The following is a 24,439-nucleotide window of genomic DNA, read 5'->3' as shown; positions in this document are numbered from 1 at the left end:
GGCACCATGTTGCATTTGGAGGGCCCCTGAAGTGCCAGAACAGTAGAAACCCCCCAAAATGACCCCATTTTGGAAACTAGACCCCTCAAGGAATTTATCAAGGGGTATAGTGAGCACTTTTACCCTACAGGTGTTTCACAGATTTTTTTTTTTTACCATTGCGATGTGAAAATGAAAAATTACTTTTTTTTTTTTCCAATAAAACGTCCATTTATCACCAAATTTTTAATTTTTGCAAGTAGAGAATTAAAAACACACCCCAATTTGTTACACAATTTCTCCTGAACACGGCAATACCCCATATGTGGCCATAATCTGCTGTATGGGTACATGGTGGGCTCAGAGCGCTATTTTGGAGGGCTGGTAAAGTTTTCAGGTGCCATGTCACATTTGCCGAGCCCCTAAAGTATCAATACAATGGAAACCCCTCAAAAGTGACCCCATTGTAGAAACTACACCCGTCAAGGAATGTATGAAGGGGTATTATCATTTTGGAGACTAAAAAGCTTCCCAAAAATTAATGTACAAAAAGAAAATTTACATTTTTAAAGAAATATGCCATGCCGCGCCGACGTTAATCTACAGGGGCCGGTCGGGAAGCGGTTAACATCTCTTTACGATCTATAAACCTTATGTTTAAAAATGTTTTTGTTTTGTTTTTTTTAAGACAACTCCTACATTCCTAAGAATCTAGTTTTTTCTTTGTGTGAATTCTCTGATGAGTTTCATAATTTCCTTTCCTTGCAAAGCACTTCCCACATTCTACACATGAATACGGCTTCTCTCCTGTGTGAAGTCTCTCATGTTTAAGAAGTTCCGCGTTCTCCGTAAAACATCTTCCACATTGTGAACACGAAAATGGCTTCTCCCTTGTGTGGGTTCTCTCATGGATAACAAGTTTTGATCTGTGCATAAAAGTTTTTCCACATTCTAAACAGGGAAACGGCTTATCTCCTGTGTGCGTTTTCTGATGTTTATAAAGATTTGATTTATCTAGAAATCTTCTCCCACATTCTAAACACGAAAACGGTTTCTCCCCGGTGTGAATTCTCTCATGTACAGCAAGTCTTGATTTATCGATAAAAGATTTGCCACATTGTGAACATGAGAATGGCTTCTCTCCTGTGTGATTTCTCTGATGATGGTTAAGTTTGTCTTTAGTGACGAAAGATTTCTCACATTCTGGACATTGAAATGGCTTCTCTCCTGTGTGAGTTCTCTCATGTTTAATAAGCATACATTTTATTGAAAAACATTTCCCACATTCTAAACATGTAAATGGCTTCTCTCCTGTGTGAGTTCTCTCGTGTGTGGAAAGATTTGCCTTCGTTGTAAAACATTTCCCGCATTCCGAACACATAAATGGCTTCTCTCCTGTGTGAATTCTCTCATGTATATCTAGAATACATTTTCTTGTAAAAGATTTTCCACATTCTGAACATGAAAACCGATTCTCTTCTGTGTGAATTTTCTCATGTTCAACAAGCTTATATTTCGATGTAAAACCTTTCCCACATTCTGAACAAATAAATGGCTTCTCTCCTGTGTGAATTCTCTCATGTATAACTAGAATACTTTTTCTTGTAACAGATTTTCCACATTCTGAACATGAAAACCGCTTCTTTTCTGTGTGAATTTTCTCATGTGCAAGAAGCTTAGATTTCGATGTAAAACATTTCCCACATTCAGGACAGGAGTTTGGGTTTTTCCTTGTGTGAATTCTTCTGTGTATAGAAAGATGTGAACTTTTTGTAAACTCTTCTCCGCAATCACTACATTGAAACCTATTAACCCCTTTGTGACCTGAGGTTGTGGCAACAATCTCAGATTGGTCAGGAGAAGGTTCCTTGTGATTCGGGGGATTACATGGTAACAGGGGAAAACTAAGGGTCATGAGGTTTTCTATTGAGTGCTCTATGATGTCTTCATCCTCCACTTTTAGTGATAACATCCCATTTTCCTCAAAGTTCTTATTGGAATTTTCTGTTAGGAATAAAATGGATTACAAGATTTTATTTTAAACAAATTAGCCATGAGTGTCAGTGTATAGCATAGCTCTCCTAAATAGGCATAGCAAGGAATGATGGGAAACACTTGACAGTGAAAAGTGTGCAAGTCCTAAAAACACTTACCCATATTGGATGTCACAACTAAGAGGCCAAGAGGTGTAGGTGCACAGCGCCGCAATCATAGTAACCATGATATATAGTGTTACACTTTATGGTTAATTCCATTATAGTAATTATGACATGTAGAGATGAGCGAACACTATTCGAAACAGCCGTTTCGAATAGCACACTCAATTTAATTATTTTACTTTAGATTCTCAATATTCTTGTAGTGTACCCAAAAATTTTTTTTCATGTAAACTCAGAGTAGGGGAGTATAACCTACCCAAAATGGGACATATTAAAATATAGCCTTTATTGGTTCAATTAAAATACCCAAAGGAACAAACAAACAAAAATTTCCCCATTAAAAAAGAAAGGAAAGGAGAATAGACAGAGTAGTGTGTCTCTGAAATTGCTATGTCAATTGGACAGCATTCACAACTAGCAGCTACTAGAGAACCACAGTGAGCAATCTGATTTACTTGTATGGAATCTCACAACACTCCTGCACTTGTGTCCGTATCATTAACACTTGGCTGTTCACTGGTATCCGTGTACTGCTAGGCTAATCCTTGCTTTCTGATAGCCAATTCCTCCTTCTTAACCACTATTGTATTAACCCTTTTCTCATGCTAATAGTGCACTGCTGATAACTTGTTTGTATAGCTGAGTAGGGAGAAGTTTACTTACTCACACCTATCAGGGAATCATTGAACTAACAATAGGGCAAGCTAGACACCTCTTATCTTGTCCATTCTACCACCTCAATCAGTCACCTGACCGGTTTCAATGTCCCTTTACTATTGGACACATCATCAGAGGTGTAATTTCTATTGTTTCTTTCTAACACTGGAGTATGCTTCATATATATTCAGTATAGCCCCCAGCCCTCCAAGGCTTCTCTCATGTATCTCCTGTTCTAGAAGTCTCTACCACAAACTGAATGGACGAACTCGCCTCTTGAAACCAATAAGAGCAATCGGAAAACAACAAATAAAAATAAAAATTATACCAACATATAACAGATCAATGGATGCCACAAACAACACTCATGTGAATGAAGTCCTACAGATACAGTATGTTTGATATATAAGGTAAACATAGGGCTCCAACAGAAGGGAATAAAGCCTACACTGAGGAGCCCCTACATTACATGTCATGGGTATGCAGCGTATATGATGGTATATGTGCTTCAACATGGCCACCAGTGTCCGTAGTATCGCTGGGTGATTAAGACCCAAAATTATGATTATTTGAACATTTTACCTTGATTACAATTACTGAATAATTATTTTTGGACACTCCTGTTTTCACATGCCTCGCCCCCTATTTATATACCATGCCTCTGAATTTTGGTTTCGGTTACTCACTTATCAGCAGTCCTGATGGGATAGTGTCCAGTGAGTGACATATACTTTAGCCCATGTGAAACAGATTGGCATTGATGTAAAATAATTCAGATAATGAATGTGAATAAGTTGATATCCATTAATTAAGTTGACTTTTATTTCAGTTATTATGCCTGTGCAACAAAAAATATATTTCTTCTCACCTCCAGATATAAGCGGCTGGTAGTTTTCCATCATGGCCTCCTTGTACAGATCCTTGTGTCCTTCTAAATACTCCCACTCCTCCATGGAGAAATAGACAGTGACATCCTGACACCTTATAGGAACCTGACAACACAATGATATACAGTCATCCCCCAGACCCCTCCATAGTGTTGCTGTATAACGTCCCAGCATTCCCAGCAGCGCTCACCTCTCCAGTCAGCAGCTCAGTGATCTTGTTGGTCCGTTCTAGGATCTTCTGCTCCTGTATCGGTGAGTGTGGGGGAGGGTCTGTGATGGGGCTGTGGCTCCTGCTCCGTCCTCCTGACTCATGGATATGGCTGCTGGGAGTCACACACTCACCCGATGTCTTCTTCACTATTGTGTAATCCTGTGTATGGTGAGAGACACTTACCACCTACCACTTGCTGGAATCACGTTATTGTTACTCTCTGGCCTATGAAGCGCTGCTAGCCTTTTCCCTATGGTCGTTATAGCGAGAGACTTCTAGAACTTTATAGAAATATAGAAAGTTTACCTCTCCGGTCAGCAGGTAGATGATCTCCAAAGTGAAGTTTAATATTCTTTGGGTAATCTCATTCCAGTCCTTGTCCATCCCTGGAAGGTCATTCAGGATATCAGTGTCAGAAAACTGGATCCAATAGAGACTTCTAAAACTACTGACACCATTATAAGAACTTCTAAGTCATAGAGGACAACTCACACAGGATATGTGAGAAATGGGTTATAAGTGAGAGCCCCACCTCTAGAACCCATAACTATGTGGAGAATGTGATGGGGCCCTGCTGCCACCTACAGGCTGATTCTGAACAGAGTGGTGGCCATGAATGTGCACGTTACTTCGATATGACTAAGGTGTATGGAATAGCAGTGGAGGTGACAATGTAGTCCTGACTCATGATAAACTGACACATGGCTGATAATGGGGATGTATCAGTGCACTTTACCACCTGCATTAGACATGGTACACACCATATAACCAGTGTTTTATACTGACAGTATAAGTGCTTCAACATGGCCACCAGTACCAACCTGTGCCCATAGTAATGTACAACAAGTTATATATCTCTTCTTACCATGTGATGTAAGCGGCTGGTAGTTTTCCATCATGGCCTCCTTGTACAGATCCTTGTGTCCTTCTAAATACTCCCACTCCTCCAAGGAGAAATAGACAGTGACATCCTGACACCTTATAGGAACCTGACAACACAATGATACGGTCATCCCCCGACCCCTCCATGGTGTTACTGTATAACATCCCAGCATTCCCAGCAGCGCTCACCTCTCCAGTCAGCAGCTCAGTGATCTTGTTGGTCAGTTCTAGGATCTTCTTGTGGCTCCTGCTCCGTCCTCCTGACTCATGGACATGGCTGCTCGGAGTCCTACAATCACCCGATGTCTTCTTCACCGCTGTGTATTCCTGTGTATGGAGAGAGGGAGAGACAAATTTAGGGAAACCAATATCGTGATCCTGTTGTATAGAGCTCTAGTGAGACAACATTTGGAATCATGGGGTCATTTCTGTAGACATCACCTAAAGTGTCTTTGACAAGTCATTGTGACAAGTACCAGGAGAAGATCCCTCTAGGAGTCATTTACTTTCGATTGATATTGATACTGGAAGGTGTCCACTGTTCAGGATCTTTGGCAGCGTCCGCCATTTACTTAGACTCCATCCTCTTGTAGATATTGTGTCTGTCACTATTTGATGAGTCCATTAAGATAAAATAATCCTTTAATAGTCTCACAGTGGGGAAATTTCAGCATGTTACAGCAGCCTAGTAATACAGATACAGGATAATACACAGTAATATATTACAGACGTAGACACACATGTGCTGAGAAGAGAAGATATACTAGGAGTCCATAGCAGCTAAGGATCAGAATAATAATAAATAATAATACATTTTATTTATATAGTGCCAACATATTCCGCAGCACTGTACAATTTATAGGGTTCAGATACAGACATACATAACAAAGAACGTCATTTCACACAATGGGACTGAGGGCCCTGCTCAAAAGAGCTTACAATCTATGAGGTAGAGGGGGTGACACAAGAGGTAGCAGGGGCGGCATTGCTTATACAGTGTTCAGACAATTTTGTGCATTAGGAATTGTGATAGGCTTGTCTGATAAGATGCGTCTTTAGTTTGCGTTTGAAACTGTAGAAGTTGGGAGTTAATCTTATTGTCCGGGGTAGAGCATTCCAGAGAAGTGGTGCAGCTCGGGAGAAGTCTTGTATACGAGCGTGGGAGGTTCTGATAATAGAGGATGTAAGTGTTAGATCATTGAGTGAGCGGAGAACACGGGTTGGGCGGTAGACAAGAGATGAGGGAAGAAATGTAGGGAGGTGCGGCTTTATGGATCAGAAGAGAAAGAAGGAAGACTTCATAGTCATAATCATTAGTTCTCTGTGCGGAGTGATCTTCACTTGGTCTGATGTAGATTATGCAGCCTGGTCGCGGTTGGAAGGAAGGACTTGCGATAGCTCCTTCTCACACTTGGGGTGAAGCAGACGGTCACTTACAGTGCTGCCAAGTCCCATCAGGGTCCCATACATGGTGTGGGATTTGTTCTCCCGCATGGAGGTCACCACGGACAGTGTCCTTCTGTCACCCACCACCTGTACTGGGTCCATGGGGCTCCCCAGGACAGAGCTGGCCCTTCTGATCAGCCTGTCAAGTCTATTTCTGTCCCTGGTTGATATACTGCTCCCCCAGCAGGCCACACCGAAAAAGATGACTGAAGCAACCACAGAGTTGAAGAAGGCCCTAAGAAGTGTCCCCTGGACTCTGAAGGCCCTCAGCCTCCTGAGCAGGTAGAGTCTGCTGTGGCCCTTTCTGTGCAGCGCCTCCAGGTGATCAGCCCAGTCTAGTTTATTATTGAGGAGTACGCCCAGATACTTATAGGTCCTGACTATCTCAATATATGTTCCTTGGATCTCCACCGGGGTCGGAGCACTTCTCCGTTTACTAAAGTCCACCACCATCTCCTTGGTCTTCCCAGCATTAATCCTGAGCTGGTTCTGCTGGCACCATTCAACAAAATCCCGGTTTAAGTCTCTGTATTCCCTATCGTCGCCATCAGTGATAAGGCTGACTATAGCAGAGTCATCGGAGTACTTCTGTAAATAACAGCTGGATGAGTTGTGCCTAAAGTCAGCAGTGTACAGTGTGAAGAGAAATGGGGCAAGAGCTGGACCTTGTGGTGCCCCCGTACTACAGATCACAGTGTCAGAAACACCGTCCTGGGCTCTCACATACTGAGGGCGGTTTGTCAGGCAGTCTAGGATCCAGTAGGACAGGTGATGGTCCACTCCACCAAGGTTCAGCTTCTCCCTCAGTAGCCCTGGCTGAATGGTGTTGAACGCACTGGAGAAATCAAAGAACATTATTCTCACAGTGTTCCCGGGTTTCTCCAGGTGAGAGAGAGCTCTATGAAGATGGCGTCATCTACCCCAATGCCTGGCCTGGCAAACTGGAGGGGGTCCAGAGCGGAGCTCACTAGGGGGCGTAGGTGTGTCAACACCAGTCTCTCTAGGACCTTCATCAGGTGGGATGTCAGTGCTACAGGTCGGTAGTCATTGTAGCCCATCGGGTTGGGTTTCTTTGAGACTAGTACCACGCAAGATGTTTTCCACAGTTGTACCACCTACAACTTGGTAGAATCAGGTTGATGCTGCTCTCCTGCCTATTCTACTTACAAAATTTATCTCTATACAGCCAATAGCACAAGTAACCAAAATCTTGTGTAGTGCAATCACTTCTCTTTATTCCATATATATATTACAGACACAACTATCACAGACATCTAAAAACCATTAAAAACCTGTATTTATTTTCATAGTAATCAATCACTTTTATGTGAATTAGAGGCGCTTTACTGCTTCTGTCTGACCATGACGGACATTTAGTATGGAGTCGCAAACACTGGTTTGACCTACACCTCCAGGCCACACTCCGCCCACCTGACTCTTCTTCCTGGATGGCCCTTTCCTTCTCATTACAACGCTCCTACTTGTCTATTCTGGATTTTCCCTTCGTTGTGTTTCTTGGTAAATATTACAGAGAATATATATACAGAAATATAGAAAGTTTACCTCTCCGGTCAGCAGGTAGATGATCTCCAAGGTGAAGTTTAATATTCTTTTGTTAATTTTCCTCCAGTCCTTGTCCATCCTGGAGAATGTGAGAAAACTGGATCCACTTGAGGCTTCTAGTATGGCCGGTAACTGTACAAGAGGCTGTAAATCCTAGAAAGGACAACATATACAGGATATGCCATAAATGTCTTATAAAAGGGGGTCCCACCTCTTGAACCCATATCGGTCTGAAGAAGGGGGGGTCCTCTGCTGCCCCGACCAGGCAGATTATGAATAGAGAGGTAGCCATGTATGTGTGTGGCTTTCTATATTCACTTTTATACGAGTAATGTACAGGATAACAGCGGAGCTGACAATGAAGTCTTGACATATTAGACACTGTACACACTATATAACCAGTGTTTGATGTGAAATTTGTACATAAACCACTTCTATAGACTTTATACATGGGGCGGTGCACTCCTGACCCTGCACTCTCCTTCTTATTAAAAATTACGGCTAAGGCCCCACGTTGCGGAAACGCAGCTTTTTTGGTTGCAGATTATGTTGCGATTTTTTGAGCCAAAGCCAAGAAGGAATGGGAAGTATATAGGAGGGTCTTACACTTCTCGCTTCTTCTCAATCCACTCCTGACTTTGCCTCAAAAAAACGCAATAAAACCTGCAACAAAAAAAGCTGCGTTTCTGCAACGTGAGGCCTTACCCTTAAGGATTATCTTATTAAAAAATGTTTCAGATTTTTTTTTTTGGCTTGGTTTTTTTTCTTAACCACTTCCGGACCGCCCATAGATTATATACGTCCAGGAAGTGGTTGCCTAGTTCTGACAGGACGTACCTGTACGTCCAGTCAGAACACAGCAGCTGCACGGAGATCGTTCAGCTGCTTTCAATGGGAGCCGGCTGTGACTTCAGACGGAGCTCCCAGAGAGAAGACAGGGCAGATTTATTACCTCCCCTGCTTTCTTGATCGCTGTGTATACAGCGCTCAATGAGCGCTGTATACACAGCTATGGACACTGCCATAATTCAGCCGCCCTCTGACCCGGCGGACACGTGATCCACTGGGAGTAGAGTCTTGCAAAAGCTGCTGGGTCCTACAGGACCCCAGATCAGCTCAGTAAGCTGTATATACAGCATGCAGGAGGCTGGATTTCTCCTGCAACTGGGGTTAAATGTATAGGAGAAATCAGCCTCCAATACAAAAAAATAAGCGATCAGATGTCCCCAAAGGTCTCTTATCACCTTATGGGGACACAATCTGGAAAAAAAAAAAAAAAAAAAAAAAAAAAAAGGTAAATAAAATAATAATAAATAAATAATACGTTAATATAACGGCGTTATTAACCCCTTCCCGACATGCGCCGTAATAGTACGGCGCGTGTCGGGTCTGTAACCATGGCGACCGCCCGGCCGCCATAGCCGCCGGGTGTCTACTGCTTTAAGCAGTAGACAACCGGCTCTAATGCCTCCGATCGGTCCCCGGACCGATCGGAGGCATTAACCCCTCCGGCGCTGCTGTCAAAGGCCGGGATTGCCGGCTCCTGGAGCATGCTCCAGGGCTGACGTCATGTTGCCATGACAGCCGGGAGCCTTGTTAAAGGCTCCCAGCCGGTCTGCAAATTCTCTCTTTTGCAGGCTGGTCTATGCAGCCTGCAAAAGAGATGATGATTTTTTGCAATGCATTTTTTTTAGGGGTCAAAATGTAAATAAAACCATATAAATTTGGTATCCCTAGAACCGTACCGAAACACAGAATATAGGGGACATGTCATTTTGGCTGCACAGTGAACGCCGTAAAACCAAAGCCCGTAAGAAAGTCGCAGAAATGCATTTTTTCTTCAAATCCACCCCATTCTGAATTTTTTTTCCTGCATCCCAGTACATTATATAGAATAATTAATGGTAGCATCATGAAGAAAAATTTGTCCCGCAAAAATTAAGACCTCATATGGCTCTGGGAGCGGAGAAATAAAAAAGTTATGGGGTTTAGAAGGAGGGGAGTCAAAAACGAAAAACGAAAATCAAAAAATGCCATCGGCGGGAAGGGGTTAAAGGTTATAGCCCCACCCCCGATGACACCATACAAAATAAAAATTACCGTAACGGAGAGGAAAAACTATATTATAAAGTTTTTCAGTGACACTTTGTGTTACTAAATAAAAAAAATAAAATAAATAAATTGAAAACCAGACACAATTTCCCTTCTATTTTGTTTGTTTTCCTGGATATAAAAAAAATTAAAACACATTTGAAAATAAAGACAACATAAAAATAAAGCCCTATGTGTCCCCGAAAAAAGATGCAAACATTAGTTGACTGAGACATACGAGAAAAATGTTCCAGCCCTCAAAACCGCACATACAAAATAACCCGAAAATGTGTCTGGTCCTGGACCACAAATTGGCCCGGTACTGAAGTGGTTAATAATGTAAAATGAATCCCCTATGTATTACTGAGAAAAAGACTGGAAAATTATGTAAATAATGAAAAAAATCTATATTATAGCCCTCAAAATCACATGTATGAAAAACCCAAAACCGTGTCCGATCCTGAAGTGATTAAAGTCTCCTCCGATCGTCCTCTCCTGCCTGATGTGCCGGTGGTCGGTGGCCTCGGTAGCCATACTGTACAGCGGGCGGCAGCGATGTCAGATCAGGAGCGGAGTATACCGGAGGACACCGGAGGGAAATAATCCCATAGGACACGTCTCATCTCACCACAAGACTTTCTTCTCACTATTTTACCACAATGACACAAATTGTACCACAAACTGCAACAAACCCACAAAATCCTCCCCCATCATCTTACCTTAGGGCTGAGGTCACACAAGGCGTTCTGAGATTTCCTCTGCTGCTGGCTGATAACAGAGAGAACAGCACAACATCAGTGACCACCTGACCAGGACCTTCTCTGTATCTACTACACTGCCATAGCTGAAGGACCTGTGATGATGTCACTGTCATGTGATCGGCAGTGAGGGGGCGGAGCTAAGCTGTGTACAGGATAATTAGTGACTGAAGGACCTGTGGTGATGTCATGTCACATGACCAGTGCAGTGGGCGGAGCTTCACTGTGAGAAGAATAGGTGCTAGGTGACAGAGTCTGTGGTGACGGTGGGCGGAGCTCCTGTTCTAGTTGTTACCTATGGAGGAGAGGGAATGGTGGAGTCAGTTTTTTCTCTTCTCCCTCTATGGGATGAAGCCGACAGAAATGCTGGGAGTTGTAGTTCTCTCTTCATAGTCACCCCATAGATCTGATATCACATGCTGAGTAGGGTTGAGCGATCGGGATCAGAAAAGATTGGATTTCGATCAGGGATTGAGCAAATTTTACGATCAGGATTGGCTGGAAAATGATCGGAGATCGGATTTTAAAATCGATCCAACCCCAATGCTGGGAGTTTTGGTTCTCTCCGACTCCTACGTGTAATGTCCTCTGATAATAATCCATAACAATGACAAACATTTCTCTCACACAAAGGACTCAGATCTCTGTATAAGGCCGTATTCACATCTGCGTTCGGGTTTCTGTTCGGGGAGTCCGCTTGGGGACCCTCCAAATAGAAACCTATAGGCATTAAAGAGCTGTTACCTGGGAAACCTGCCTCTGACACTTTGGAGAGTTCACCCTCATCCTCCCCTTTTCCTGCCACTGCTCCTTTTGTCAGCAGGCCGTGCTGAAGCTCATCAGCTTGGGGGACAGACAGCACACTGCCTCCGAGGTGAGGGATGCCATCCTGGATGAGAGGGCAATGTGGTTTTCGCTGCTGCACCTGGGCCCAGGTATGTTTTCATGTGTGATAATGGCCAGAACCTGGTAGTGGCTCTGGAGCTTGCCAGCCTCCAACACGGTCCATGCGTGGCCCACGTTTTCAAATTAGTGGTGCAACGATCTTTAAAAACGTACCCCAATGTTCTCGATCTAGTGGTGAAAGTGCGGCGCTTGTGCGCCCACTTTGGCAAGTCTACAGTAGCCGCTGCTAGCCTCAATACACTCCAGCAATGCCTACATCTGCCTGAAGCACCGGCTGTTTTTTTGAAGTCACCACACGCTGAAACCCTATATGACCTATGTTGAGCAGGGTGTGTGAGCAGCAAAGACCTTTGATGGAGTTCCAAATCCAAAACCCAAGGGTTCCTCAAAGTCAGCTCCCTCAGTTTCTGAACCATGAGTGCCCATGGCTGGCAGACTTATGTCAAATCCTATCCCATTCTTTCCACTGGACACTTTACAAACTCACTAGAACCTCTATGAAAGTGGATAAATAATTGGAAACCTTCTTTTCTCTACATTAATATGGACAGAAACATAACTTTAAACTGAAAGAAACATTAGCATGCGCTCATTACAATTCCTGATATGACAGCTGCGTTAAGCAGGATGCAGGGTACAACGCAGACCAGGCCCGAGCACCAGGAACAGGTGTTACAATGGCTAGCGGATAATGCTTCCAGCCAGGGTCGGACTGGGGTGTCTAGGGCCCACCAGTGGAATTATTTTTAGGGGCCCACCGCTAGGACCCCTGTAGATGAGTTGTACAGATACAGGATGGCTAAAGGTAATATCAGGAGCCGGCTGCTCACCTGCCATACGATGTGTACCACTGCACTACCTAAACCCACTGCTACATCCTGTATGGCAAGTGAGCAGCGTGGCTCCTAGAATTGTCACCATTACCTGTAGCCGCACTGTAATGAAAAAACTCATCTGCAGAGGTCCTGGCTGTTGTATCATCACAGATGTAATATTGATGGTCTATCCTAAGGACAGGCCATCAGTATTAGAAACATGGATAAATTCTTTAAAGATATTGTCCAGGAATTGGAGCAACTCATGTGCTGGGCGGGAGGTTTAAAATAAAAAAGCATATTCACCTGTCCTCAGCAACCCGTTGTCCTCCGCCAGTGTCCATTCAGTCTCGTGCTGGCACCTTCTTGCTGGGAGTCCTGCACCTCATGTGACCACTAAGACGAATTGGGTACAGAATTTCCAGAAATGAGGTGTTGCCATGAGACCGAACAGACAGAGGCGGAGGACAACAGGGTGCTGGGGACAGGCGAGTGTGTTGTTTGTTTTGTTTTTGCTCTTTGTTTTCTGTGGCTGAGGTGTAATAATGAGGGATGAATCAGCTGTTTGAGTGAATCGTGGCATCTGTGCAAGCGCCGTGACCCCTTCTCTGTTTACATAGTGTCATACATCTCATAGTGGCCATGTCATGTAACTACAGCCTCGTCCTATAAGCGTCTATGTGACAAGGCTGTAATTACACCACACGGTCACTATAAACAGACAGCGTGTGATATACACAGGCACCATGGCCCCCTCATACAGCTGATCAGGGGGTCACTTATCTCTTATTGATGATTTATTCTGAGGATAGATCATCAATATAAATGAACTGGGAAACTCCTTAATCCTAAGGCCCCACGTGGTGTCCTGCAGCAAAAAAGCGCTGTGAGAAAAAACGCGACCATGACGCATCACGTTTCTTCCTGCAGCCCTTTGCACAGAAAGTTTGCAGAGCTTTCCTCTGTGTATTTTCTGCTTCAATTATATTGAAACCGCCAGAATTTCCGTAGGCATGCTGCAATGTCTAACTCTAAAACCAAGACTGCTTTGGAAATTACAGCAAGTATCTTATTTTACCACAAAGTGTGGATGGGGCCTCATGTGGCGAAAACACCACGGGAAAACCCGACAGTTCCTGCAATGTGAATGGGATTCTAGCAAATCCCATCCACACATTGTGGAAAATTATGTGCAGTGAATATGCTGCGATTTCCAAAACCGTTGGGGTTTTGGAAATCGCCAGAATATCAATTATACCTACGAAAACACTGATGGTTTCCCTATAGGTGTAATGGAAGCAGAAAGTGAAAAGTGCTGCGGGAAAAAAACACAATGCGTTGCTGCTGCGTTTTTTCCTGCAGCGCTATTTTGTTGCAGTCTGCAACGTGAGGCCTTAGTCTTAATAAAGCCCAATTAATTGCCCCCTCATAGTATGCTCCTGATTCCCCCTGACAAATACTGCACCCCTAATGACCCCTAATATCAATGACCACCCCCTTATGTTCATAATGCCTCCTAATATAACCTCCCCTTGTATTCGTAATGTCCTCTAATAACCCTTATATAAGTGACCCCCTTATGTCCATAATGCCCCCTCATAATTATAATTTCCCCCTCCCCCTTCCTTGTACTATTAAAATACTCACACCTAAGCTAAAAAAAAGAGTTATACTCACCTACCTGCGATCCTGATGAACGGAGGTTTCCCACTTTACATCCAAGTGCAGGACGTCTGTGTATCAGCACAGTCCTTCTAATTAAAAATAAGGTATATTAATGGCGGTGCCTGGGCCCAGAGCAGCCGCCATTGGTGTAACTAAAGTTTTGTGGGCCTGGGTACAAACTTTTGTCCGCCCCCTATCCCCTTACTAGAGCGAATTCTTGATAGTGCCGGTTATGGGCGCTAAAGCAATATCTCAGATACCTGAAAGACATACAGCTTTAGTACCCACAACTGCAGCTATCAAGAATACGGTGAGAAAGCAGCGCAACGCCCCACATGTAAGCAATACTGGGACAGCATAACGTGCTCCACAGGGGCCCCCAAACAGTATTATGTGCACCACAGTGGCCCCCAAACAGAATTAGGTACTCCATAGTGACCCCCGAACATTATTATGTGCACCACAGGGGCCCCCAAACAGTATTATGTGCTCCATAGTGACCCCCATACAGTATTACGTGCTCCATAGTGACCCCCCAAACAGTATTACGTGCTCCATAGTGACCCCCCAAACAGTATTATGTGCACCACAGAGGCCCCCAAACAGAATTAGGTACTCCATAGTGACCCCCAAACATTATTATGTGCTCCACAGGGGCCCCCAAACAATATTACATGCTCCATAGTGACCCCCATACAGTATTATGTGCTTACCAGTGACCCCCCCCACACACACAGACACAGTATTATATGATCACAGTGCCCATCCCCCCAGAGCCTGAACCCCCCCAATCCCCCCTTCTTGCTCACACAGCCTGCCCCCATGTCTCCCCTCTTGCTCACACAGCCTGCACCTCCATGTCTCCCCTATTACTCACACAGCCTGCCCCCCATGTCTCCCCTATTACTTACACATGCTGTCTCTTCTCTCCTCCATCAGTCTGTTCCCGGCCGATTCATCTTCCAGTGTAACATTACACTGTTCTATACGATCCGTGTAGCACCGCCCACATATGACATCATCACAGGTCCTTCACAGTCTGCAGCACGGAGTCTCTCAATCTTCACACAGTGACTTGCCCGGGTGCTGACACCAGCCCTGGGCAGACGCCTTACCGAATTTCCACTGTCTATTAAAAAAAGGCAGTGGAGGTCCGGTAGGGCCCCATAATGAGGTCTTAACAGTCCAGGCTGGGGCCCACTGGGGGATTCCCCGGTACTCCGGCGGGCCAGTCCGACCCTGCTTCCAGCTGTTTTTCCACCAGCCCATCAGCTACTACCTCCAGTTGTGTTCATACCCAAGAGTCTGCCCCTCCTTCCTCCCAACATGCCCAATCTTCTCACTAGTCATCCCACCCTTGCCCCCTCCCAGGATCTATTTTCGGGTCCATTTATTCCCTCTCTTGAACCATTTCCCAAATCCCAGGAGCTACCAGACGACTTTTTGTGTCCTGATGCCCAAATACTGGAGCATCCACCATTTCCTGCCAAGGCGTTTCTCGACCTCCGTGATGATGACGAGACACAGTTGCCATCAGGGCAAGCTGTGGTCATGTGTGGTTTGCAGTAAAAGGAGAGTGGGCAATTGGAAGAGGAGTTGGTGGACGATCAGTCCACCGACATGCGCAAGGGTGATGTCTAGCGGAGAAAGCAGTGTAGATGGGAGGCAAGCTAAGCAAGAAAAAGGGTGGCCAGAGGCATAGACAAGGGTGAGGTCTAGGGGGGAAAGCAGGAAAAAAGGTGGCTAGAGGCAGAGACATGGACAGGGGTGATGTCTAGGGAGGAAAGCAGTGTAGATGTAGAAGCAAGCGTAGCAGCAAAAAAGGTGGCTAAAGGCAGAGGCATGTCCAGAGACATAGGACAGACACTCATTCCTGTATACTGTCATACAGTATATAGGACCTAATATACGCTGAAGATATCTAGCCTCTGTGTATACAAAAGAAAACATTTGTATACATCACAAAATGCATGAAGCTAGCGCTAAGGGATGTGGACGAGGACGTGCCTGGGGGCTTGAAAATGCAGCTGGGGAGCAAGGTTGTGGTCAATCTACAGCTAGAGACAGGCATGTCCAGAGGCACAGGACAGCTGCTTCATAGAAGCCAGGCCAGAGCCAGCAAGGCCCAAGATTTTCCCTGTACTAGCCACTCGCCCAAATCTCGCCCATGCTGGCCACCTCCCTTGATGTTGTGTAGATTTTGCAGCGTATGCGTGGAGGACAAACTGAGTGCGTTTTGCACAATGTGCAACTCAAAACTAAATAGGGGTCTGAAAAAAGCAACCTGAGCACCTCAGCCATGCGCCGTCATTTGTAAGGCAAGCACTGGGCTCCGTGGGAGAGAGCAAATGCAGAACAATCGTTGTCCTCAGTGACGCCAGAGCTGGTACTACAGTCCAGACCACCAGCCTGGACACCTCCACATCTGCCTCTGACACTTTGGGGAGTTCACCCTCATCTGCCCCTTTTCCTGCCTCTGCTCCTTTTGCCTGCACCATCATGCGCCTCTTCCCAGCAACTCCCCATCTCCCAGGCATTTCATTGCAGGCAGAAGTACAGCGCAACCCACCCACATACCCAAGCCTTCAACGGCCTCCTCTCAAAACTGCTGGCCCTGGAGATGTTGGCGTTTATGCTAGTGGAGACTCAGGCCTTCCATTACCTGATGGCAGCTGCGGCACCTCGCTATGCTGCCCCTAGCAGTCACTAATTTTCTTGGTGTTCCATCCCCGATTTGCGACAGCACGTGTCCCATAACATTAGTTGGGCCCTGTGTTCTGAGCTGTGCTCTAAGGTGCAGTTGACCACTGATGCATGAACAAGCGCATGCGGACAGGGACGCTACATCTCACTCACGGCACGCTGGGTGAATGTAGTCAAGGCTGTGACCCTCTCACAAATCCTCCACCGTAACATCGACCCCCAGCTGCGAGCTCGAAACGCTTCAGCACTGGCGTGGGCAGATGTCAGCAGGACGTGCTGAAGCTCATCGGCTTGGCCGACAGAAAACACACTTCCCTCAAGGTTAGGGATGCCATCCTCGATGCGACGGCAATCTGGTCTTCCCCGCTTCCCCCGGGGCCCAGTCAGGTTTGCTTATGTGATAATGGCCGGAACGTGGTAGCAGATCTGCAGCTTGCCAGACTCAAACACGGTCTACATATGGCTTAAGTTTTTAACTTGTTGGTGGAAAGGTACTTTGAAACCTACACCATTGTGCCTGATATACTGGTGAAAGTGCGGCCATTTTCGTAAGTGAAAAGTAGCCTCTGTTAGGCTGAAAACATTCAGAGAACACTCCTGTCATCTTCACACCGTTGGCTGATGGAGGAAGATGAGGGGGATGAAGTGGCATTTGATGTCACTGTCCCACACGAGGCTTGAGGGGAAGTTCAGTGCATCCCATTGCTTCAGCACAGATGGTGTGAAGGGGAGAGGAAAATGGAAGAAATAGAGAGTGACCCTTCCAGTTTGGGGCAGCGAAGTCACGCCAAGTAACACTCTGGCACACATGGCTGACTTCATGTTGGGTTGCTTTTCAAGAGACAAAGGCATAGCTCACATCTTTGAGAGCAAACAATACTGGATTTTTGCAATCCTCGACCCCCGGTATAAGAAAAAATCTTGTCCTTTGTTCTGGTAGGGGAGAGTAAAAATCGCATGATTGCAACTGGTGTAGAATACGATGGAAATGTTTCAGTAAACCCTCGCTGGCGGCAGAGAGGAGATTTCCTCCAAGAGGCTAACAACTGCCATCCGGTCCACAACCACCAGGGGAACACTCTCCAAGGTCTGGGACACATTAATGCCCCCCCTGGCCAAACTACCGCCACTGAGGGGCCTAGTGTCATCAGGATGGAAAAGTATAGGCGCATGTTGCGTGAGTACCTGGCCAACCACAACCCTGTCCTCTCCGATCCCTCTGTGCCTTACACGTATTGGGTGTAGAAATTGGACCTGTGGCCGTTGGGGTGAGTGGAGGATTCCCCCAGCTGAGGTTTGGGTGAGTTTGGCGAGGGGGTGCAACTACGCCCTGCAGTTAGCCTTTTTGGTGGCATAGAGTGTACACAATGAACCCCAACTGTCACTTGCTGAGCCACTCTTCTACTTGTAACTGCATGATAGAACCTGCGTGTCTGTGCTCTCTTGAGTTATAGATTGGGGCCCCTGCATTTTAAGTTTATGCCCCATTCAGCTTCAGCCCATAAACAGAGATGTTATTTTGTGCCCATGAGTGCCAATTCAGCCATGCCACCCCCAGGATTAATTCTCTTACCCCCCTTTTGGAGTTGTCACTTGCCCCAGCAGCGTATAGGGTCAGGCCCACCATTCAGCTTCAGCCCATAAACAGAGATGTTATTTTATATTTAGCTCAGACCTGGGCAAAGCACGGCCCCCGGGCCATATCCGGCCCTCTGACTGATTCAGACCGGCCCACACAGCGTGTCTAGGGAGGCGTGTCTTAGTGCCAGTAGGATAGTGCAAGAAGATGGAGACATGTGGTGTGTGTCATAAGGTACTGAAAGGGGAATGTGAGATGCAGGGTGGAGAATGTGTGTGTCTCTGTCTATATGTGTCTGTGTGTATCTATATGTGTCTTTCTATATGTGTCCGTCTGTATGTGTGTGTCTATATGTGTCTGTCTGTCTGTGTATATGTGTCTGTACGTCTGTGTGTGTGTCTCAGCAATCTAGGAGCAGAGATGGAAGGGGAATGTTATACTAGGGCAGAGATGGCAGATGGAGAGGGGGGACATGAAACTGGGGGAGAGATGGGGTGGGGACATGAAACGGAGGGGGGACATGAAACTGGGGGTAGATGAAGAGGGCACTTAAACTGAGGGGACATTAAACTGGGGACAACTGGAGGCGGCATTAAACTGTGGAGGAAGTTTGAGGGGGACCTGTCTGCCTCTAGTTGCCCCCAGTTTAATGTCACCCTCCAGCTACCCCTACGGTTTAATGTCTGCTTCCAGCTTCCCGATTTTAATGTCCCCTTCTAGTTGCCCCAGTTTCATGTTCAGCTCCAGCTGTCAATTTATTGCCCCCCTTCAACTACCCCCACTGTTTAATGTCCCCCTCCAGCTGCTCCAGTTTCATGTCCCCTCTAGTTTCCCCCAGTTTAAACTGGGGAACCAGGAGAGGGGCTTAATACTGTGGGGCAGTTGGAATGGAACATTATAATGTGGGGGCATATAATATACGCGTGACTGTAGGAGGATTATACTTTGTGGGGGCACATGGAAAGATGATTGGGAATGGGCGGAGTCAATGTAGAAGCGGGTGGAGCTAAATTTGCCTCCAGTTTCATGTCCCCTCTAGTTTCCCCCAGTTTAAACTGGGGAACCAGGAGAGGGGCTTAATACTGTGGGGCAGTTGGAATGGAACATTATAATGTGGGGGCATATAATATACGCGTGACTGTAGGAGGATTATACTTTGTGGGGGCACATGGAAAGATGATTGGGAATGGGCGGAGTCAATGTAGAAGCGGGTGGAGCTAAATTTGCCTTGGCGCGGCCCTTTAGCATAGTTTCAATTTCTTATGCGGCCCCATTGGAAAATTAATTGCCCACCCCTGATTTAACTGTATACCACTTTTATTTGGGAGCGGAATGCAACCAGGAAAGCTGGATTCAGCATCTATTTTGCTGTATTTCACTTGTTTGGGAGTGGAATACAACCAGGAAAGCTGGAATCAGCGTATATATACTATACACAGATTTGCTGTATACCACTTAGGTTTTTTGGGGGGTATACACAGAGGAATGCTGGATTGAGCGTATATGGACTCCTCTCCCTGCAGTATAGCTCTGAAAAGAGCTTTTGTTGTTCTTCAGATTTCCTGCCTAGCAGAAGCTAATCCCTCTCTAGCCCTCAGCAGATCTCTGTCCCTATCTCTCTCCAAGCCGCAAATGAGACAAAGATGGCAGCCAGTATTCTTATGAATCGGAGGTCACCTGATTTTGGCAACCAATGGCTTTTTCCTATTTTTTTTTCAATGCCTACGTTGTTGTAGTTCTTGTCCCCTGCACAGTGATTGATGCAGAAAAAGCGCCAGGGAAAGTGGGAGGGGATACAAATTTTTACTGTGTTTGCCACGTGGTATTCGATTGGAATCGAATTGCCTCATATTCGATTGAATACCTATTTGATCGAACTCTGTTCACTCATCTCTATTTATTAACATCCCTGCCTTCCTGATGACTATATACACAATGCTCAATGAGCACTGCATACACAGCTATGGGAGCTGCCATGATGCGGCTCCCCTATGACCCGGCAGTCATGTGATCCACTGGGGATCAGAGACTGTTAAACTGCTGGGTCTTAGAAGACCCAAATCAGCTCTGCAGTTATACACGGGAGGCTACATTCCTCCTGTAACTGGAGCTAAATCTATCGGACCCGGTTTCATGGTAAATCAGCCCACACCAAAAAATAAATACTAATAAAATGTCCCCCAAAAGTCTATTATGACCGTATTGGGACACAATGTAAAATTAAATTAAAATAATTATATATTATAAAATAATATCACCCCCACATCACAGGTTCTAGCTCCGCTCCCGATGACACAATATCAAATAAAAATTACCGTAACAGAGAGGGAAAACTATTTAACCCCTTAGACACAGCCCAAAAGTGCGTTAAGGACCAGGCCTCTTTTTTCAAAACTGACATGTGTCAATAACATGTGGCAATAACTTTGAGACGCTTTAATTACACAAGTGATTCTGAGATTGTTTTTTCATAACACATTGTACTTCATGTCAGTAGTAAATTTTCGTCGATATGTTTTGTCTTTGATTATGAAAAAATAGGAAATTTGACGAAAATTTGGAAAAAAAATGCAGTTTTCAAACTTTGAAATTGCAAGCCTTTCAAATGGAAAGCCATGCTACCCACATTTTTTCATAAATATAATTAATAGAGATGAGCGAACACTGTTCGGAACAGCCGTTCTGAACAGCACGCTCCCATAGAAATGAATGGAAGCGGCCGGCATGCGGGGGGTAAAGCGACCGGCCGCCGGCAAAGTGTACATGCTAGGTGCTTCCATTCATTTCTATGGGAGCGTGCTGTTCGGATCGGCTGATCCGAACAGTGTTCGCTCATCTCTAATAATTTAACATGTCTCTGATTTATGTAGAAGTCAAATTTTAATCACCCTTTCATTTTTTTCAGATAATATAAGGCAAGTCAAGCAGTACCTTATATGCTCAAGCATAAGCCAAATTTTTCAGCACAGTTTTTGTGCTAAAAAAGCCCCCCTCAGCTTATACTCGATTCAGCAAAGTGGGGGGTGGGAGTCTATGACTAGCCGCAATATTAATGTATAAAATCTCCCATGAAATAGTGGGCAAAAAAAAGAAGCTTTAAAAAAAATTAAAGTTGTAAATCCCTCCTTTCCCTAGAATACATACAAAAATAGAAAATGACTGTGAGACACAAACACATTAGGTATCCCTGTGTCTGAGAGTGCCCGGTCTACTGAATATAGGGGATCTGCAGTGCTCCTGTTCTGTGGGGAAGGGGTTAATAGGAGCCCTGCAGATACCCTATATTCAGCCCGGCAGAATTCCAAGTGGGGGAAAAAAAACCCCAGTCCTCAAGCTCAGGGAAGGGGCAGACAGACAACCAAAACACCCCCTCCCCTTTCCCAGCACCTACTGCACCCAAAAACTCCGACCATTTTAATTTTTGAAAGTTTCCAGTAGCTGCTGCATCCCCCCCCCCCCTCCGGTTTATACTCGAATCGATAAGTTTTCCTTGATTTTTGTGGTAAAATTAGGGGCCTCGGCTTATATTCGGGCCGGCTTATACTCGAATATATACAGTAATTTTCAAAGAAAATTTCCAAAACACGTTTTTCAAGGGACCAGTTCAGTTCTGAAGGGAACTTGAAAGGCCTCTCTAATAAAAACCCTCATAAGTCACCCCATTCTAAAAACTGCACTCCTGAAAGAATACAAAACAGAAGTTAGAAAGTTTCTTAACCCTTTCAGCATTTCACAGCAATTAAAACAAAATGGAGGTCAAATTTCCTTTTTTAAAATTTTTGTCACTAATATATTCATTTAGCCCTAGAATTTACACATTTACTAATGGTTAAAGGAGAAAATGCACCCCACAATTTGTTACGCATTTTCTTCCAACTACAGAAATGCCCCACTTGTGGCTATAAAGTGATCTATGGGCACGCTATAAGGTCCAGAGCGGAAGGGAGCGCTATTGGGATTTTGGAGGGAAAATTTAGCTGGAATCTGTTCCAGGCACCATGTTGCATTTGGAGGGCCCCTGAAGTGCCAGAACAGTAGAAACCCCCCAAAATGACCCCATTTTGGAAACTAGACCCCTAAAGGAATTTATCAAGGGGTATAGTGAGCACTTTTACCCTACAGGTGTTTCACAGATTTTTTTTTACTACTGAGATGTGAAAATGAAAAATTACTTTTTTTTTTCCAATAAAACGTCCATTTATCACCAAATTTTTAATTTTTGCACGTAAAGAATTAAAAATGCACCCCAATTTGTTACACAATTTCTCCTGAACACGGAAATACCCCATATGTGGCCATAATTTGCTATATGGGTACATGGTGGGCTCAGAGCGCTATTTGGATTTTGGAGGGCTGGTAAAGTTTTCAGGTGCCATGTCACATTTGCTGAGCCCCTAAAGTATCAATGCAATGGAAACCCCTCAAAAGTGACCCCATTGTAGAAACTACACCCGTCAATGAATGTATGAAGGGGTATTATCATTTTGAGACTAAAATGCTTCCCAAAAATTAATGTACAAAAAGAAAATTTACATTTTTAAAGAAATATGCCATGTCGGTGCCCAATACGTTGCACCCACTTTGTGTTGTTAGAGACCTGCACTCCTAAAACTATTAAGGGGCCATCCCGAATAGAAAGAAGTTATATATGTAGGTGTACACTGCTGCTTGGGCACACAGCAGGGCTCAGAAGGGAAGGAGCAGTGGGCTTTTTAGCTTTTGGTGTACAGATTTGGAGGGGTTTCCTGACGCCATGTTGTTTTTGCAGAGCCCTGGAGGTGACAGTAATTTGGAATTCCCCAACAAGTGACCCCATTTTGTAGGGGAAATTTTAGATTCTCTACAAATGTGACATGGTGTCCAAAAACCAACAATCTAAATCAGCTGTCCAAAAGCACATATCGCTCCTTCCTTTCTGCGCCCTGCTGTGTACCCAAGCAGCAGTTTATGCCCACAGGTATGACACTGGTGTACCCAGGATAACGTACTTAAAGGAGTATTCCCATCTACATAAACCATGTCAGGTTTGTAGAGCCTCTAAAGTACCAGTAAAGTGGAATCCCTTAGAGAATGACCCCATTTTAAAAACTGCACCAAAGAACTTATTAGGGGGTGTATCGGGCAATAGTATCCTAAACGTGATTGCACAGCGGATGGTGAATAGTAGATATGTAAGCTTTGCGGACTACATTGGGAACACCAAATTTCCTACTATATCCTCAGTAGCTACTATATTTGAGGGGAGGGGGGGGGATCACTCAGGGGGGCAGTTCTGGTTTATTTTCCGTCGTAAGCTCTAAATCTGGTTTGTACCCCAATATTCGCTCGCACAGCTTATACATTCCCTTCCTGCCGCAGCCAGCTGTGTTCTTATGATTTGGTGATTTTTTTGTCTTCACATTGTACAAGCTATAATTTTTTTTTATTTTTCTGCTGATGTGGCTGCATGAGGGCTTGATGTTTGCGGTATGAGATGTATTTTTTATAACATTTTTGGGTGTTTTTAACATATTGATTTTATTAACTCTTTCTTGGTGAATTAAAAAAAATCCCTATCAATTCTGGTATTGTGTTTTGCCTTTAAATTTTTTTTCTGCAAGGCGTATAGCATAAGTAACATGTGACCTTTATTGTGCGGGTCGGTACGATTACGGCGATACCTCATTTATATTGTTTTTTATGTTTTACTAGTTTTGCAGAACAAAAAATCCATTTGGGGACGTAAATCAATTACTTCTGCATCACCAACTTCTGGGAGGTGTAACATTTTTAGTTTTCGGTTGACAGAATTGGTTTATGGCTTATTTTTTGCGGGACAACCTGTGCTTTGTATTGGTGCTGTTTTGGGGGTTGACTTTTTGATCACTTTTTATAGCATATTTTTAAAGGTGAGATGGCAAAAAAACATTACTTATGCCGAGTTTGTTTTTTTTTCCGGTATTCACTGTGTAGGTTAAATATTGTTTCAGTTTTATTGTACAGGTTGTGACGGACGCGTTGATACCAAATATGTATTGTTTTTATTAATATTTTGTTTTTTTTATTATATCATTAATTTTATATAAGAAAAGGGAATTTTGGGGGTTTTATAACTATATAAAAAAATTTTACACACTTTATTTTTTTTTAACTTTTTAT

At 44.5% G+C, this 24,439-nt stretch overlaps 1 protein-coding gene across 1 annotated transcript in view; it reads right to left on the bottom strand.

Moving 5' to 3' along the window:
• Positions 1–615: 615 nt before the first annotated feature.
• Positions 616–24,439, bottom strand: part of LOC142196951 (uncharacterized) — a 48,186-nt gene continuing 24,362 nt past the window's right edge. Inside the window, 1 exon segment of the mRNA XM_075266925.1 lies at positions 616–1,796. Within this exon segment, the coding sequence (XP_075123026.1) occupies positions 683–1,796 (1,114 nt within the window). The 3' untranslated portion in view covers positions 616–682.

The sequence above is a fragment of the Leptodactylus fuscus genome, chromosome 3, assembly GCF_031893055.1.
Source record: "Leptodactylus fuscus isolate aLepFus1 chromosome 3, aLepFus1.hap2, whole genome shotgun sequence".
Taxonomy (NCBI): Eukaryota; Metazoa; Chordata; class Amphibia; order Anura; family Leptodactylidae; genus Leptodactylus; species Leptodactylus fuscus.
Note: the sequence above shows the minus strand (reverse complement) of the source record. Positions and strands in the feature narration are given on the sequence as shown.